This window comes from Heteronotia binoei, chromosome 15, assembly GCF_032191835.1.
Source record: "Heteronotia binoei isolate CCM8104 ecotype False Entrance Well chromosome 15, APGP_CSIRO_Hbin_v1, whole genome shotgun sequence".
Lineage (NCBI taxonomy): Eukaryota > Metazoa > Chordata > Lepidosauria > Squamata > Gekkonidae > Heteronotia > Heteronotia binoei.
The window spans coordinates 56149348-56164606 of NC_083237.1; the positions used below are offsets into that span (position 1 = coordinate 56149348).

Sequence of the window (15259 nt, forward strand, 5' to 3'; positions counted from 1 at the left end):
GCAAATTCTGCCAACAGTCCTACTCTTCCATTCCATTCCATTCCATTCCATGCCTTGCAGAAGATCATTGATTGCAAACTCTTTGCTCTTAGTTTCAGAGGGTAGTCGTGTTGGTCTGTAGTAGAATAGTTAGATCTTAAGCCAGGAGTGTCGAACTCATTTTTTGTGAAGGCTGGATGGGACATAAATGAGACCTTGTTGTCAAGTCTCCAAATTCAATAACGAGCCGTTTGTTGAAACAAAGTAGCTAGTTTACTGATAAGGTTGTGCTTGGATAGATTCAGATTGAAAGATTAAAGATCATACAGTAGAATGCAATCATATAAGGTACACTTCAAAGGGATTCTTAAGGGAGGGGCACTATGCAGGGTACATTCACATACTGATGTTACAACTTCGTTCCCAGGCTGGCTTTGGCCTTGGGCATCTGTGGCTCCAACCTCCCCCCCCTACCCCGATGCCCAGTCTGGGAAGGCTCAGATAAAGTATTCACATATTCCCATTTCAAAGCAACACTACATAACAAAGGGAGAGGGAGGGGGGTGAGGAGAGGCTTAGCTAGCAGCACTGGCATACATAGTGGCTTTACCCAGAAGGCTCCCTGCTTGAGCCAATAATCAGTACAAGCTTGACCAAAGTTTTACAGAGACTTGACACTTGTAGGCCAGGCCATGTGTGCCATAAAATGTAATGCCAGGTTGCAGATATATAAGCTTTATAAAGGACACAGACAAACACAAAGATCTTTTTGAAAAAAAAACTTAAAACATGCTTAGAAGATAAGCACACTTGCGATATTTTCTTTATGACATCTCTTGCTTTGAATTCTTGCATCAAAATATGGAGACCATGTCTGTGCTCTTGCAATCTTGAGTATGCTGTTCAGGTGTTGTTCAGGTATCTGTTAAGTTGCAAAACTTACTTTTGATTTATTGACATTCCTTACAGGAAATCTCATAGTCAATGCTTTGAGTCTATGACCCAGAGGAAAAAATGAAATGGCCAGGCATTGCGAGCTTCTGTACATAAGTTGCTTTGTGTACTGGTCAGCCAATGGAGAAAATAGAGGCTTCGCTCTATAGCTTAATTGAGCAAGCCTGGCAAAGTGAGTTGTGATACAGAAGGAAGCGAGAGAGGGAGAAGGAAGCAGACAACAGTTAATTGCTCACGGGCCTGATAGGAGCCTTCTGGGGGCCTTATCTGGCCCACGGGCTGCATGTTTGACACCCTGTCTTAAGCTTTTCAGTAGGAATGAGTAGGAACTGAACCACGAACAGATATACTGGTTCATGAACTGAACTGGTTCATATCGGTTCGTGAGCCATTTACATTCCTGCTTTCTGCTCGCTGCAGCTTTTGATGGTGAGCAAAAAGCAGATGGTGAAATGGCTGGGAAGCATTTCACCTTCTGCTTTTGGCTCCCTGCTCCTTTTCACTGGGAACAGAAAGTAGTGGTTTAAATGGCTCTGAGTCATTGAAACCAAACAGCTGAGTGGCAGAGAGCTGTTTTTCATCTTCAGAAACTGCCACGGACCGCATCAAAATTAATGGAAGCTTGTGGTGGCTCTTCAGTTTGCAAACCACAAACCAGTCAAAATATATGATAAACTTTAGTTCACCAGTTGGTTCATGCCCATCCCTACTTTTGAGAGTCACATCACACAACCTTTATTGGCATAACAAGACAACACAACACCATACAGATAACCATAGAGTACATGGTCAAAAAGAACATCTCCTCCTGGAAGCATGGTAAAACAATTTTGCTACAGATTCAGTGGTTTCACTCTTGTTTGAGGCTAATAGTGGAAGGATCTTACGGTCCTCAGATCGACCCTCCGAAGATTGCAAAAAGGGCTTTAAGAGAACCGCACGAAGATCGTCATAGAATTTACAATTTATAAGAACATGGGGATAATCCTCTATCTCATTCATCTCACATGAGCACAGCCTATCTGAGTATGGGATATTCTTAAATCCCGCATATAACACCATAGAAGGGAGAACATTAAAATGAGCTAATGTAAATGCCCTGCGGAGATGAGGCTCAGTTAGACAAGATAAGTATACAGGAAGGGTAAGGAAAGCTCCCAGTGTGCTGGGGAACAATGACCAGAGGCAAGGCTTTTCAATTCTTGAATCTCAATGTCGATAAGTCTTTGCTTGATCAGAATAAAAGCTTGCCTCTCTGAAAGCAAGGCCAAGTCATTAATATTAAAACCAATTAGTGAAATTTAGAATTTTGAGAGTCATCAGATACGAGGAGAGTAAATTAGAGATCTCCATTTCTCTCTAGCCAGTTTGGTGTAGTGGTTAAGTGTGTGGACTCTTATCTGGGAGAACTGGGTTTGATTCCCCACTCCTCCACTTGCACCTGCTAGCATGGCCTTGGGTCAGCCATAGCTCTGGTAGAGCTGTCCTTGAAAGGGCAGCTGCTGTGAGAGCCCTCTCAGCCACACCCACCTCACAGGGTGTCTGTTGTGGGGGGAGAAGATATGGGAGATTGTAAGCTGCTCTGAGTCTCTGATTCAGAGAGAAGGGCGGGTATAAATCTGCAGTCTTCTTCTTCTTCTACTACTTGTGTCTGATGAAAAGAGCATTGCCTCTCAGAAGCTTATGCCGTGAAACTCCTGTTGATGTCTTTGGTGCTATTGGACTCAGAACTAACTAATCTGCTGCAGGCAAACAGAGGTATCTCTGAAACTAATAGCAAAGAGTTGGCAATCAATGATCTTCCACAAGAAATGGAAGAGTAGGACTGTTGGCAGAATATGCTTGGCCAGTAAGAGGTCCATTAGTGGCTATTAGCAGCAGCTTATTGTTGGAACTCTGTCTGGGGCAAGTGATGCTCTGTATTCTTGGTGCTTGGTGGGGGCACAGTGGGAGGGCTTCTAGTGTCCTGGCCCCACTTGTGGACCTCCTGATGGCACCTGGGGTTTTTTTGGCCACTGTGTGACACAGAGTGTTGAACTGGATGGGCCATTGGCCTGATCCAACATGGCTTCTCTTACGTTCTTATGTTTTTAATTCTGTTGCTTTGGAAAACTCTTCCATCGTGGCATCCTTTTTCAGGGCTTGACTAGGGCCAAGGATCAAAAGATACTGCCGCTTTTTGAATGCTATGGATTTGCAGCCCCAGAAGATGTGAAATAATAATGCCAGGCTGTCAAGAGCTCTTTGCCAAAGGCTACGTCTTATACTTAGGGCCCCAGAGAGCACTCCAGGATATACATATTTGAGGCCAGAGCATGGGGGAAAGAACATTAAAGCAGAGAACGTTAGCTTCTTCAAAAGGTATCAAGGTGTGTTCTCAAGGACCCTTTCAACATTCCACAGCGTGGATAGAGGAAACATAAAATGTAGCTTGAGGTAAGGAGCCACCCTGTCTGAGTCACAACTGATGGTACCTTTTGAAACAAAAGAAGAAAGAGTTAAACTAAAACAAAGCACACCCTTTTCCTAAGACAAAGTTCCACATTGGGATGTGACATAAGCATGAATGTACACATGGAGCAAAAAGATGAGCTTGGAAGTTGGCGTAGTTGCCGGGAATGATGAAAGCTCGAGGGAATGTAAAAGCAGATTTTTTTTTTCCCCCACCGTGCCAACGCCTCTGTCTCAGGTATAAGAGGAGAATTACAGACAAGGAGCTGCTAACTCTCTCCAGCTATTCAGAACTCTCTCTTGGGTGGCTCCTCATTTCCCAGCAAGATGACCACCACCATCAGGCAATACACCTCCTCCTCCTCCATGAAGGGACCCGTGAGTTTTGGTGGGGGCTCCTCTCGGCTGTCCTCTGTGCAACTTGGAGGGGGATACCGAGCCCCGAGCATCCATAGTGGATCTGGTGGCCTCTCCATGTCTTCTACTCGTTATGTCTCTGGGGTAGGCAGCTCCCTTGGTGGTGGCTATGGGAGCAGCTATTGCAGCAGCTTTGGTGGCGGCTTGGGTGGAGGCTTCGGGGGCAGCTTTGTCGTCGGTGGCGGGGATGGCCTCCTGGCTGGGGGTGAGAAGGAGACCATGCAGAACCTGAATGACCGTCTGGCTGCCTACCTGGACAAAGTGCGTGCCTTGGAAGAGGCCAATACTGAGCTGGAGGTGAAGATCAGAGAGTGGCACAAGAAACAGGGACCCGGCCCGGATCGCGACTACAGCCCGTATTTCAGGACCATTGAAGACTTGCAGAGCAAGGTAAGAGAAGGGGCTTCAATGAAACATTGCTACTGATCTGGACATTCTAGCAAACTGACTATAGATTATCGTGAGATGCATACTCATCATACAGAAAGTAGGAAGGCAGCTTTGAAGAGGAACATTAAAGGGATACTGTTATGACCCCTGAGTCTTCAATATCAACATTATTAAATGAATGATCTAAGCAAATCCGTTTAGGCACCGTAACACTTTCAATGATTTTCACTTCAATTCTATGTATATGCAGAGTTGTTATGGAGCGCAGGAGGACTTGTGCCATGACAACACCTACAGATTTTGCCCATCACAGCATACGGACAGCCAGTGAGGAGTAACAGAGTGTCAGTCTAGAATTGGGAAGACTCAGGTTCAAATCCCCCATGGCCACAGAAGCTTGTTGGATGACCTTGGGCCACCCACGTACTCTCAGCCTAACCTACCTCACAGAGTTGTTGGGAGGATAAAATGGAGAAGAGGGGGAATAATGTAAGCTGCTTTGGGAGGAAAGCAGGATATAAAAGAAGGACAAAATATAAGGACAAAATAAGGAAAGACTGTTCTGCTGTTCTGTCTGAAAGCTGCAATTCCAATTGTGGAACTGGATTAGTGTATGGAGGTTGAGGTTAAACCAATCTTTGGAGGAGAAGTCTATGATTCTTTATTACCCAAGAAGGCTGAATGGTACCTCCAGGTTCAAAAGCAGTATGCCTCTAATCATCAGATACTTCTCCTCTATTGAGGACTATGTCAGTTGAACATGAATCCTCTTTCATTCCAAACATCAGCAGCCTTAACAGCATTCAAGGATCCGGGAAGGCACCCCAACTGGCCAAGTTTGCAGATGACACTAAATTGTTCAGGGTGGTGAGAACCAGAGAGGATTGTGAGGCACTCCAAAGGGATCTCTTGAGGCTGGGTGAGTGGGCGTCAACGTGGCAGATGAGGTTGAATGTGGCCAAGTGCAAAGTAATGCACATTGGGGCCAAAAATTCTAACTATAATTACAGGTTGATGGGGTGTGAATTGGCAGAGACTGAACAAGAGAGAAATCTTGTTCAGCCTCAATAGAAGCTCAGATAAAAGCTCAGAGAGAAAATCCTAGATGACTTCCAGCAAGTCATAAACCTTTTTCACACAGAGCTTACCTCACAGTCACAATCCTGTTCCCTCTGCAGCGTCTATTGGATTTCCCACCATCTGCCCTGGAGATACAGGAAGTGCCGCGGCTTTTGCGTAGCAAACGTAAACTGGGTTTTAGCGGTTTATGTTTGCTACGCAAAAGCTGCGGCACTTCCTGTAACTTCGGCGCAGATGGTGGGAAATCCGACCAGACGCTATGGAGGGAACAGGATTGTGACAGCGAGGTGAGCTGTGTGCGAAAACGGTCTTAATCTGTTTTTCCGAGTCCAGTTGGGGTGCCTTCCCAGATCCTTGAATGCTGTTAAGGCTGCTGATGTTTGGAATGAAAGAGGATTCATGTTCAACTGACATAGTCCTTAAAAGGATAACAGCTTCAGGTCCATGAATGCAACAGCTAAGAGCCAGAATACATTGCTCCAAGACTGCAGAGATTTCATCCCAACTAGCTGGAGAAAGATGACTTTAAAGGGTATAGAAGGGCAGCAAGGGAGCTGACAGGCAGGTGAACTCACTAATGTGTAGCGGATATTATTTGTCTCCCAGGTATGAACACTTTGTGCCAAACTGATGAGCTCACCAAGGGGCTCACGGCTCCTCAGGGCAGGGCGGGGCAGGGCTTGGCTCTGTCTGAGTCAGTTTCTCTTTTGCAAGATAAATAACTGTTGATAAATACCAATTCAACTATGATCTTGTGGTAGAGATTACGAGCAGTCTGTTTACTTAGCAAATTAACTACTTAAGATGCTCTAACGGATCTATTAATTCAGCCTCTCAGCAACCCCACCAAGAAGGCAACAGAGTTCCGAAGAAAGATGTAATACTGGCAATGTCTAATTTACTCATAAATTACCTGTAGCTCTCAGCAATACACAGTACTACAACTTTCCTTCCTTCCACCCATCCGCATAGAGTTACAAGGGTGTAGTGCTAAAAATACTGTTAAGGTGTCAACAATATGGTTCTCTCTTTTACGGCTCTTAAATCCTGACCCTAATTATGGACACCAAGTGGGTAGCAACCACCTCAGAAAATTATTCTCTTCCTTGCTTTACAGTGCCCTCATATTTATCTCTGTAAGAGCCCCGTGGCGCAGAGTGGTAAAGCTGCAGTATTGCAGTCCTAAGCTCTGCTCACGACCTGAGTTCAATCCCAGCGGAAGCTGGATTCAGGTAGCCGGCTCAAGGTTGCCTCAGCCTTCCATCCTTCTGAGGTCGGTAAATTGAGTACCCAGCTTGTTACGGGGAAAGTGCAGATGACTGGGGAAGGCAATGGCAAACCACCCCGTAAAAAGTCTGCCATGAAAACATCGTGATGCGACGTCACTCCAGAGTCAGAAACGACTGGTGTTTGCACAGGGCACTACCATATTTATCTCAGGTGCCATTTGGACCTTTGTATTTTAGCAGCATTTAGATATACCAATCAGATAGTTGTAGATATGGGCGCAGTGAAACTGGTAGACAGATGTAAGCATTGCTTTGCCCCAAACATCCATCACCTGCCTACTTTAGTCCTCCCTGAAATCTGCAGTATCGAGTGTGGGGAAGCCTCTTTGGCACAGCTTCTTAGGGCTTGTCTTTTCTTCCCAGATTCTAGCTGCCACCATTAGCAATGCCAGCATCGTTCTGCAGATTGACAACGCCCGCCTGGCTGCAGATGACTTCAGAACCAAGTAAGCTTTGTTCGCATGCCCCTAGTGTATTGTACCATGGAAAAGTCTTGAATCGTTCACATAGAGCAGGGTCTCTGCTGCAGAAGCTACTTCAGACATTTTTATGACCTTGGTTGTTTTTATTATGGTCAGCCATAGCTCTCATAGGAGTTGTCCTGGAAAGGGCAGCTGCTGTAAGAGCTCTCTCAGCCCCACCTACCTCACAGGGTTACTGTTGTGAGGGAGGAAGGTAAAGGCGATTGTGACTGCTCTGAGACTCTGAGATTCAGAGTGTAGGGCGTGATATAAATCTTCTTCATCATCTATTTAGACTCCTTTTAGACTTGCACATTCGGACTGCTAGAGAGGACCGTAAATCAAGGATCCGCCAAATGCGGTTTAAAGATCTATACCGCACTGCTGGTACTAGCAGAACTAGCGTCAATTTCCATCAGTACTGGCAGATGAAGTTATTAACTGTATCAATTGTATTGACTGGTTTTTAAAATTGTTAAGTTTAATGTCTTATAATGTTTTATATTGTTAAATTTAACTGTTTTGATTATTATTGTATGTTTTTATGAAATGTTGTCAGCCGCCCTGAGCCTGCCGAGGTGGGGAGGGCGGGATAAAAATAAAATATTATTATTATTATTATTTAGTTGCAAGCTGCTTTGATCAGGTCTGGAGAGGTGGTATGCAAAATTTCCCAAATCAATAAACACATTTTCATCTGTGTCAGCCTTGCCTGGGCTTTCAAACAGTTCAGTAGTTTTGCCAACTTTAGATGAAAATAGCCAAGATGCTAAACGTGATAGCTAACAGGAAGCTATCTTCATGTTGTGTTGTTTGTAACGGCCATGACCTTGGAAGAGGACTTTGGATATAGCTCTTCACATAGCCTGAGTTGTATGGGAACAAAATTGAAATGGATATTCCATTTAATTTCCTCCCCCCTTGTACTTCCCAGATTTGAGACAGAACAAGCTCTCCGTATGAATGTCGAAGCAGACATCAATGGTCTGCGCAGGGTCTTAGATGAGCTGACCTTGTCCAGGGCAGATCTTGAAATGCAGATTGAGAATCTGAAAGAGGAACTGGCTTATCTGAAGAAGAACCATGAGGAGGTGAGAGGCACAGTCACCAACAAACCTCTGTTGATTCATGGGACTAGTGGGTGGGTGTGCACTTATTGCAGGAATGGCGCTTGGAAATCCGACATGTTGGCTCCTATTCTATAACCAGCTAGGATTTTGTTGCTATATCGCTTTGTTCAACCCTCAGGATTGTTTGTAATTAGGCTGGTAGTCCCCATTGCCCATTGTCACTCCGAGCAGCAGGAGGTAAAAAATATAAGAACAACTGCTGCCAGCCTCTGTGCCAGTACATTACTTCTGGGTACAACCCGGAAGTGACAGTGGGTAGTTCTAGGAGTCATTGGAAATTCTATAGCTGCACCTGGAATTGACATTACTATTGTCACTCTAGCCCCTATATCCCTGCCTCCCAACCCTCTCACTGGTTGTTAGGCTCTGCCCAGCAACTCTGTTTGTAATGATGTGCTGACCACTAAGGATGTCCATGACTGACCAAAGACTGGTTGCTGTTAGTGCCTTGATATCCTGCAGGGTTTTTAATTTAAGGTTCTGGAACCCACTTATATCAAGAACAGAAATGTAATTATGCTTTCTCCCCTCCCCAGGAAATGAACGTTCTCCGAAGCCAACTGGGTGGAGAAATCACTGTGGAAATGGATGCTGCTCCGGGAGTGGACCTGACCAAGATCTTGTCGGAGATGCGCGAGCAGTATGAAGCCTTGGCGGAGAAGAACCGCAAAGATGCTGAGCACTGGTTCTTCACCAAGGTGCGCCATTCGGGGGATGACTGGATGTTCCAGAGGAGGAAAATACTTGGTACCTTGAGCCATAGGTAATTAGCATAATGTCTCCCTTCCCCTGCAGACCGAAGAGCTGAACCATGAAGTTGCCACCAACACTGAACAGCTGCAGAGCGGCAAGACGGAGATCACAGAACTGAGGCGCACCATCCAAAGCCTGGAAATAGATCTCCAAGCTCAACTCAGCATGGTATGGAGTTCTTACTGGGGATGGTGCAAAACCAGATTCTGTCTCACAGACAACTTCTTCACATCCTTGATTTTTTGTGTATTTCTAGCCATTGGATAGCAAGCCATGTTTTGACCCTCTGATAATAACATTAGTATTTATCTAGAATCTCTTCTCCAAAGCAAATCGCCTGATTTTCCTCCACTCCACTCGAGCAGAAGAGCCCAGGAGCGATTATCTTGGTGTCCACAGGCAGCATCCATTCTTAGCCATTTTGGTGTAGTGGTTAAGAGTGGTGAACTCTAGGCTGGAGAACCAGGCTTGATTCCCCACTCCTCCCTATGCAAGCCAGCTGAGTGAGCAGGAGTCAGTCACAGTTCTCTTGTAGTTGTACTCTCAAGAGCAGTTCTTGAAAGAGCTCTCTCAGCCCCACCTACCTCACAGGGTGTCGTGGGGAGGGGAAAAGAGGGTGATTGTAAGCCACTCTGGGACTCCAAGTGAAGGGCAGGGTATAAATCCATTTCTTCTTCTTCTTCTTCTTCTTCTTCTTCTTCTTCTTCTTCTTCTTCTTCTTCTTCTTCTTCTTCTTCTTCTTCTCCTTCTTCTTCTTCTTCTTCTTCTTCTCCTTCTCCTTCTCCTTCTCCTCCTCCTCCTCCTCCTCCTCCTCCTTCTCCTCCTTCTCCTCCTCCTTCTCCTCCTTCTCCTCCTCCTCCTTCTCCTTCTCCTCCTCCTCCTCCTTCTCCTCCTCCTCCTCCTCCTCCTCCTCCTTCTCCTCCTCCTCCTTCTCCTCCTTCTTCTCCTCCTCCTCCTCCTTCTCCTCCTCCTCCTTCTCCTCCTCCTTGATAGGAGGATGTTGGCCTTGCAATGGGATGTAGTCAGCCCTGTACACCACCATTTTGTGATGGTGCCTGCTCCCCATTCTCAAAATGCCAAAAGTGCCCCCACCAGGTTCAACAAGATTGCGGACTCACAGTTAACAGGCTCTGGTGTTCTTAATCTGACAGTGTTTGGGCCACACATTGATTTGAGAGAATTAACATATGCATGTCTGTGAAAGTGACAGTAAAAGAGAGAGACAGCGACAGCAACAAGAGAGGTAAAGGTGGAAGAAGTATTAAAACTACATTGCTTTGAGCCTACAGGATAAGATGATGAGCTATAAATTCAGGTGAATGAATGTGGTTTCAATGTGTGGCTTCCTTAACTAGCAGTACAGTTCTGCATTTAAATTTTTAATTTAATTTAAATACAAATTCTTCAGTACTATACCCCGACCTGATACCTAGCAGCTGAACGAGTGAACTGAAGCTGCATTTCCGCATCACTGATTGTGCTACCATTGTGCTCAGGGCTTTTTTTGTAGAAAAAGCCCAGCAGGAACTCATTTGCATATTAGGCCACATCCCCTGGCACCAAGCCAGCCAGAACTATGTTCCTGTGCATTCCTGCTCAAAAAAAGTCCTGATTATGCTACAGCAATCATTTGCAGCTGGATTTTCCTGGGTGGACCAAATAATCCAATACCCAATGACTCCTGTAGGGCAATATTAGTGCCATCTCCAACTATGCATGGATGCAGCCTGACTCCATTGAAAGCACAGAGTTGGCCATGGCTTGAAATGTTCACCCATGATGTTCTGTTGGTGATGGCTTGTCCACCCATGCAAGTCATCACTGGATGTTGCAGTTACCAAATTATGTCTATCGAAGTGTAAAGCAGCCCTCTGTCTAAGGACTTCTCCCAAAATCTGCACAAGGTGAAAACAAAGAGAAGTTTGGTTTCCCTCACTACACTGAATCTGACTCCACGATTTTTTCCCCCCAGAAAGCGGCACTGGAAGGCACCCTGGCCGAGACAGAAGCCCGCTACGGCACCCAGCTCTCCCAGATCCAAGCTCTGATCACCAGCGTGGAGGAGCAGCTGGCGGAACTGCGGTGTGACATGGAGCGCCAGAACCACGAGTACAAGATCCTTCTGGATGTCAAGACCCGCCTGGAGCAGGAGATCACCACCTACCGTCGCCTGCTAGAAGGAGAGGATGCCCAGTGAGTAAAGGGGAGGTTGCTTTGCAAAGGTTTTCTTGAGTGAGCCCAAAAGTCCAAGAACAGAGCAGTGGCCCGAAGCAGAATGACCACCACCACCCCCGCTTCTTTTCAAGTGGATGTAAAACCATTTCACTTTGTTAAACTGCATAGGATGGGAAAATCTCAGGCTAAAACTGAATCTGGTTTAATTTGAAATAAAACTATCTTGTTCCTTTTTCCATACCCTAATCTGAGAATGGGAACAAGGGATTTTTCAGGCCTTAAAGCTGACAGAGGCTGCTGTCGGTGAAGAGATGAAGTAAAAAAAAAAATATCACAAAATAAAAGGCAATTGGAGTTTTGCATATGAGACAAAGATAAAAATAAGCATGAAAAACCTGAACAATTAAGACAGAATTTCTCACATGTATACAAAGCAATTAAGTCATGCATATAAAGCAATTAAAAGGGAATATTGAAATAATGCCAAGTAAAAGTACAATCTGAAATAGTTAAAGGGCTGAGAAAAGCATAACTCTTGGATTGCACTGGAGCTCACACAAAGCACGATACTAAGCATACAACTAACATATAAATTTATACCAAGGGTGGGTGCCTGAAAAGGTTTTAGTGGGTGCCATGGGGCCCATAGGAACCACTTTGGGGACCCCTGCTCTCAATAACCCCAGAGTAAAATGAGTGAGACTGAATGAGTCCAAGTACTATTGACTGTCATGAAGGACTGCTGCTCAGGCTGTGAGCTGCTTTAATCAGTGTGATTAATAGATTGATTTCCTTTTGCTGGAGTAACTTGGCAGATTTCACTGCTCAGTTTGAAAAGGAAGTTTTAAGCAGAACGGCACTTCCGTGAGATTATTTTAGTTCAAGTTATGCCATCCTAATACTGTATGAACAGAAATATTCAAAATGAACTTCTGTTTGTAATTCAATATTTTGAGAAGCAACTGCATTGTGATTTTGGCATTACCATGCTTTCAAAGGCATTCATTGACCTACAAACGGATGAATTCTTTTACTAGTAGACAGCCCTAGTTATTTCCAGTTTTGAAAAGTACTTCCTACGGTGCCACCCTGAGCAGAGCTATACATTTCTAAATCAGCTGAATTCGATGGGCTTAGACAGGGCTTTTTTGTTAGGAAAAGTCCAGCAGGAATTCATTTGCATATTAGGCCACACCTCCGATGCCAAGCCCTGGGCTTAGAAGGCTGTAACTCTGTTTAGGATGGTTCTGTTAGAATACTTCTATTATAGAATAGATTCTGAAAGGCTGGCGATACTGTTAGCAGCTGATAAACTTTTACTTGCAGCGAAGTGGAAAGACTCATCAATACCTACGGTTGAACAATGGGTCAATACATTATGGGACCTTTTTATAATGGGAAAAATTAGTAATACATCAATTCCTATTGAGTTTGGTAGACAACAGAAATTTATTACATTGTGGTCTCCTATTGTTGAATATTTGTCTGCTGCAAAAATTCCCTCCTCTAATCCTTATTTGCATAAAATGTGTTATCTGTAATAGACCTCTGTATGTAAAATGTTTTATATCTTTGGACAACAATACGTTTTGAGTATGTAGATAGTTTTTTTTTTTGAATTATATTTTTAAATTATATAGAGTTGACTTTCTGCTCTGCCTTGTAGAAAAACTGAGTTTCTAATTTGGTTTTACTTTCCCCTCTTTCTAGCATCAGTTCCCAGTACAATGCCGCTGTGTCACAATCTGGGAGAGATGGTAAGCATTCACTCCAGCTAGACTACTAATGGGTCAATCCTTAAAACACTTTCCTGTTTAAGGTTGTTCTCTAAATTGTTCACCTTGGTAGGAAATGTTGCTAACTGAATGGGGAAGATGCACCAATAAAACCATGCATGCCACTCCGCCACAAATGTCACCATTTTGAGAAAGAACATCCCTCAGATGCTCAGCAAAATATTAATGATGCCCCCATCTCGTTTCCTATTTTGTTCCTTTTAAGAATGCAAAGGTGATATGGGGGTATGCACAATGGCCATGCTAATCTGGGCTGGCCCTGTCATGAGGCAGCCTAAACCGGTTGCCTCAAGTGGAGAATTTTGAGAAGTGCAAATTCCCATCTCACCCCCAAGCATCTGCTAGCCTACTGCCCATCCCCCACCCTCCCGCTGCTCCTGCCGGTAAAGACAGCTCTTTAAATGCAGCCATGTAACATACCAGTGAGAGTTCAGCCACTAGAGAGCTAGTTTGGTGTAGTGGTTAAGTGTGCGGACTCTTATCTAGGAGAACCGGGTTTCATTCCCCACTCCTCCACTTGCACTTGCTAGCATGGCCTTGGGTCAGCCATAGCTCTCATAGACCTTCTTCCCCTGTAGTGGTTAAGTGTGCAGACTCTTATCTAGGAGAACCGGGTTTGATTCCCCACTCCTCCACTTGCACCTGCTAGCATGGCCTTGGATCAGCCATAGCTCTCATAGACCTTCTTCCCCTGTAGTGGTTAAGTGTGCAGACTCTTATTTAGGAGAACCGGGTTTGATTCCCCACTCCTCCACTTGCAGCTCCTGGAATGGCCTTGGGCCAGCCACAGCTTTTGTAGGAGTTGTCCTTGAAAGGGCAGCTGCTGTAAGAGCTCTCTTAGCCCCACCTACCTCACAGGGTGTCTGTTGTGGGAGGGGGGGGGAGGTAAAGGAGATTGTGACTGCTCTGAGACTCTGAGATTCAGAGTATAGGGCAGGATATAAATCCAATATCACCTTATCATCATCATCATCATCATCATCATCATCATCATCATCATCATCATCATCGTCATCTTCTTCTTCTTCTTGGACAACCAAATATGGTGGGCTGAATGTTTGTGAGATAAAGTAATCTTGCAACAGTTCAGGAAGCCCTATAACAGGCTTGCCAACTCTGGGTTGGGAAATACCTGGAGATTTTGGGGGTGGAGCCACGGGGACTAGGGTTTGGAGGGAGGGACATCAGCAGGGTATAATGCCACATCCAACCTCCAAAGCATCTGGAGATCAATTGTAATAGTGGAAGATCTCCAGGTGCCCCCTGGAGGTTGGCAAGTCCACCTATAGAGCATGCACAACTTTCCATACTGTTTCTTAAAAGAGCTGAGGTTATTGAAGAAGGGAACTGATCTCCACTGCATCCTGGGCAGCAGCAATGAGGCAGTTAGGGGATATCACATCTGCTGATGATTCTAATGACATCCATGTTCCTCCTTCATACATATTGAAAACTGCCCCCCCACTGCCCCCCCTTGGACAACTCCTCTGTTCTTCTGGCCCAGAAGAAACAAAAATTGCAATTTTGCTGGCATATTGTTGTTTGCTGGCAATTTTGTCTTGGAACCAAGAGAGGCCTTCCACTGTTCTTTGATCTGGCAGACTTTGATTGGCTCCCATTTCAACCCCACAATTGGCTGGGGTCCTTGTCTAAACTCTCTGGGTCACATGGCTCCCTAGCCTGAGTTTTCTGTCTGCAAGCTCTTTTAGCAAGTCTTGAGATTTTGGCAAACCATGGCTTCCCCCCTTCTTCATTTGCAGTGACAAAGACCACACGCCAAGTCCGCATGATCGTCGAAGAGGTTGAAGACGGGAAAGTGGTCTCTTCTCGAGAGCAGGTCAAACAGTCTAGCTACTAGAAGGAACGGCTCTATACTGCACCGCAGATCACAACAGAGAGCGGCAATCACAGCAACAGCTCCAGGCATCCTGTACCGAGTAGTCCACAACATGCATATGCATGAAACCTTCGTAGAAGCACAGAGCCACCTGGTTCCGTTGCCTTCCCAGTGTTCTGCCTCATCCTTCATCCCTGTCGCATACCTGTTAGCAACTAATAAAGGCTTGTTTTCCCCAGTCATATAAATGACAGTTGTTTTCATGATGGTAAAATAGGGTTCTTACACTTGACTACAACAAGCACAAGAAAGGGTAAAAAAAGAATTACTCCTCATGGCCCCTGAACGTCAGCTTCCTCTGTAGGAGTTGGACACTGCCTCCCATGGTGACCATTTTGTGGTTGTACCCAGCACCTTGTGTCAGAATTCCAAAGGTGGTCACAGGTCAAAAGAGGTTGTACCCATTGTCACTTCTGGATTGTACCCAGAAGTGATGTAGAGACGTCATCCCCGCCCTGCTTCCACATCCCTATCCCCCAAATCTCCT

General features: G+C 45.1%; 1 protein-coding gene across 2 annotated transcripts in view; it reads left to right on the forward strand.

Moving 5' to 3' along the window:
• The window catches only part of LOC132584276 (keratin, type I cytoskeletal 14-like), a 51634-nt gene extending 36684 nt beyond the window's left edge, over positions 1–14950 (forward strand). Inside the window, exons 2-9 of one of the 2 annotated variants that reach the window (XM_060256126.1) lie at positions 3738–4191; positions 6924–7006; positions 7956–8112; positions 8688–8849; positions 8947–9072; positions 10877–11097; positions 12790–12836; positions 14636–14950. In XM_060256126.1, coding sequence (XP_060112109.1) covers positions 3738–4191; positions 6924–7006; positions 7956–8112; positions 8688–8849; positions 8947–9072; positions 10877–11097; positions 12790–12836; positions 14636–14733 — 1348 coding nt within the window. In that variant the 3' untranslated portion in view covers positions 14734–14950. The remainder of the gene's footprint in view (positions 1–3737; positions 4192–6923; positions 7007–7955; positions 8113–8687; positions 8850–8946; positions 9073–10876; positions 11098–12789; positions 12837–14635) is intronic. The other variant, XM_060256125.1, reaches the window with a different exon arrangement.
• Positions 14951–15259: the final 309 nt, after the last annotated feature.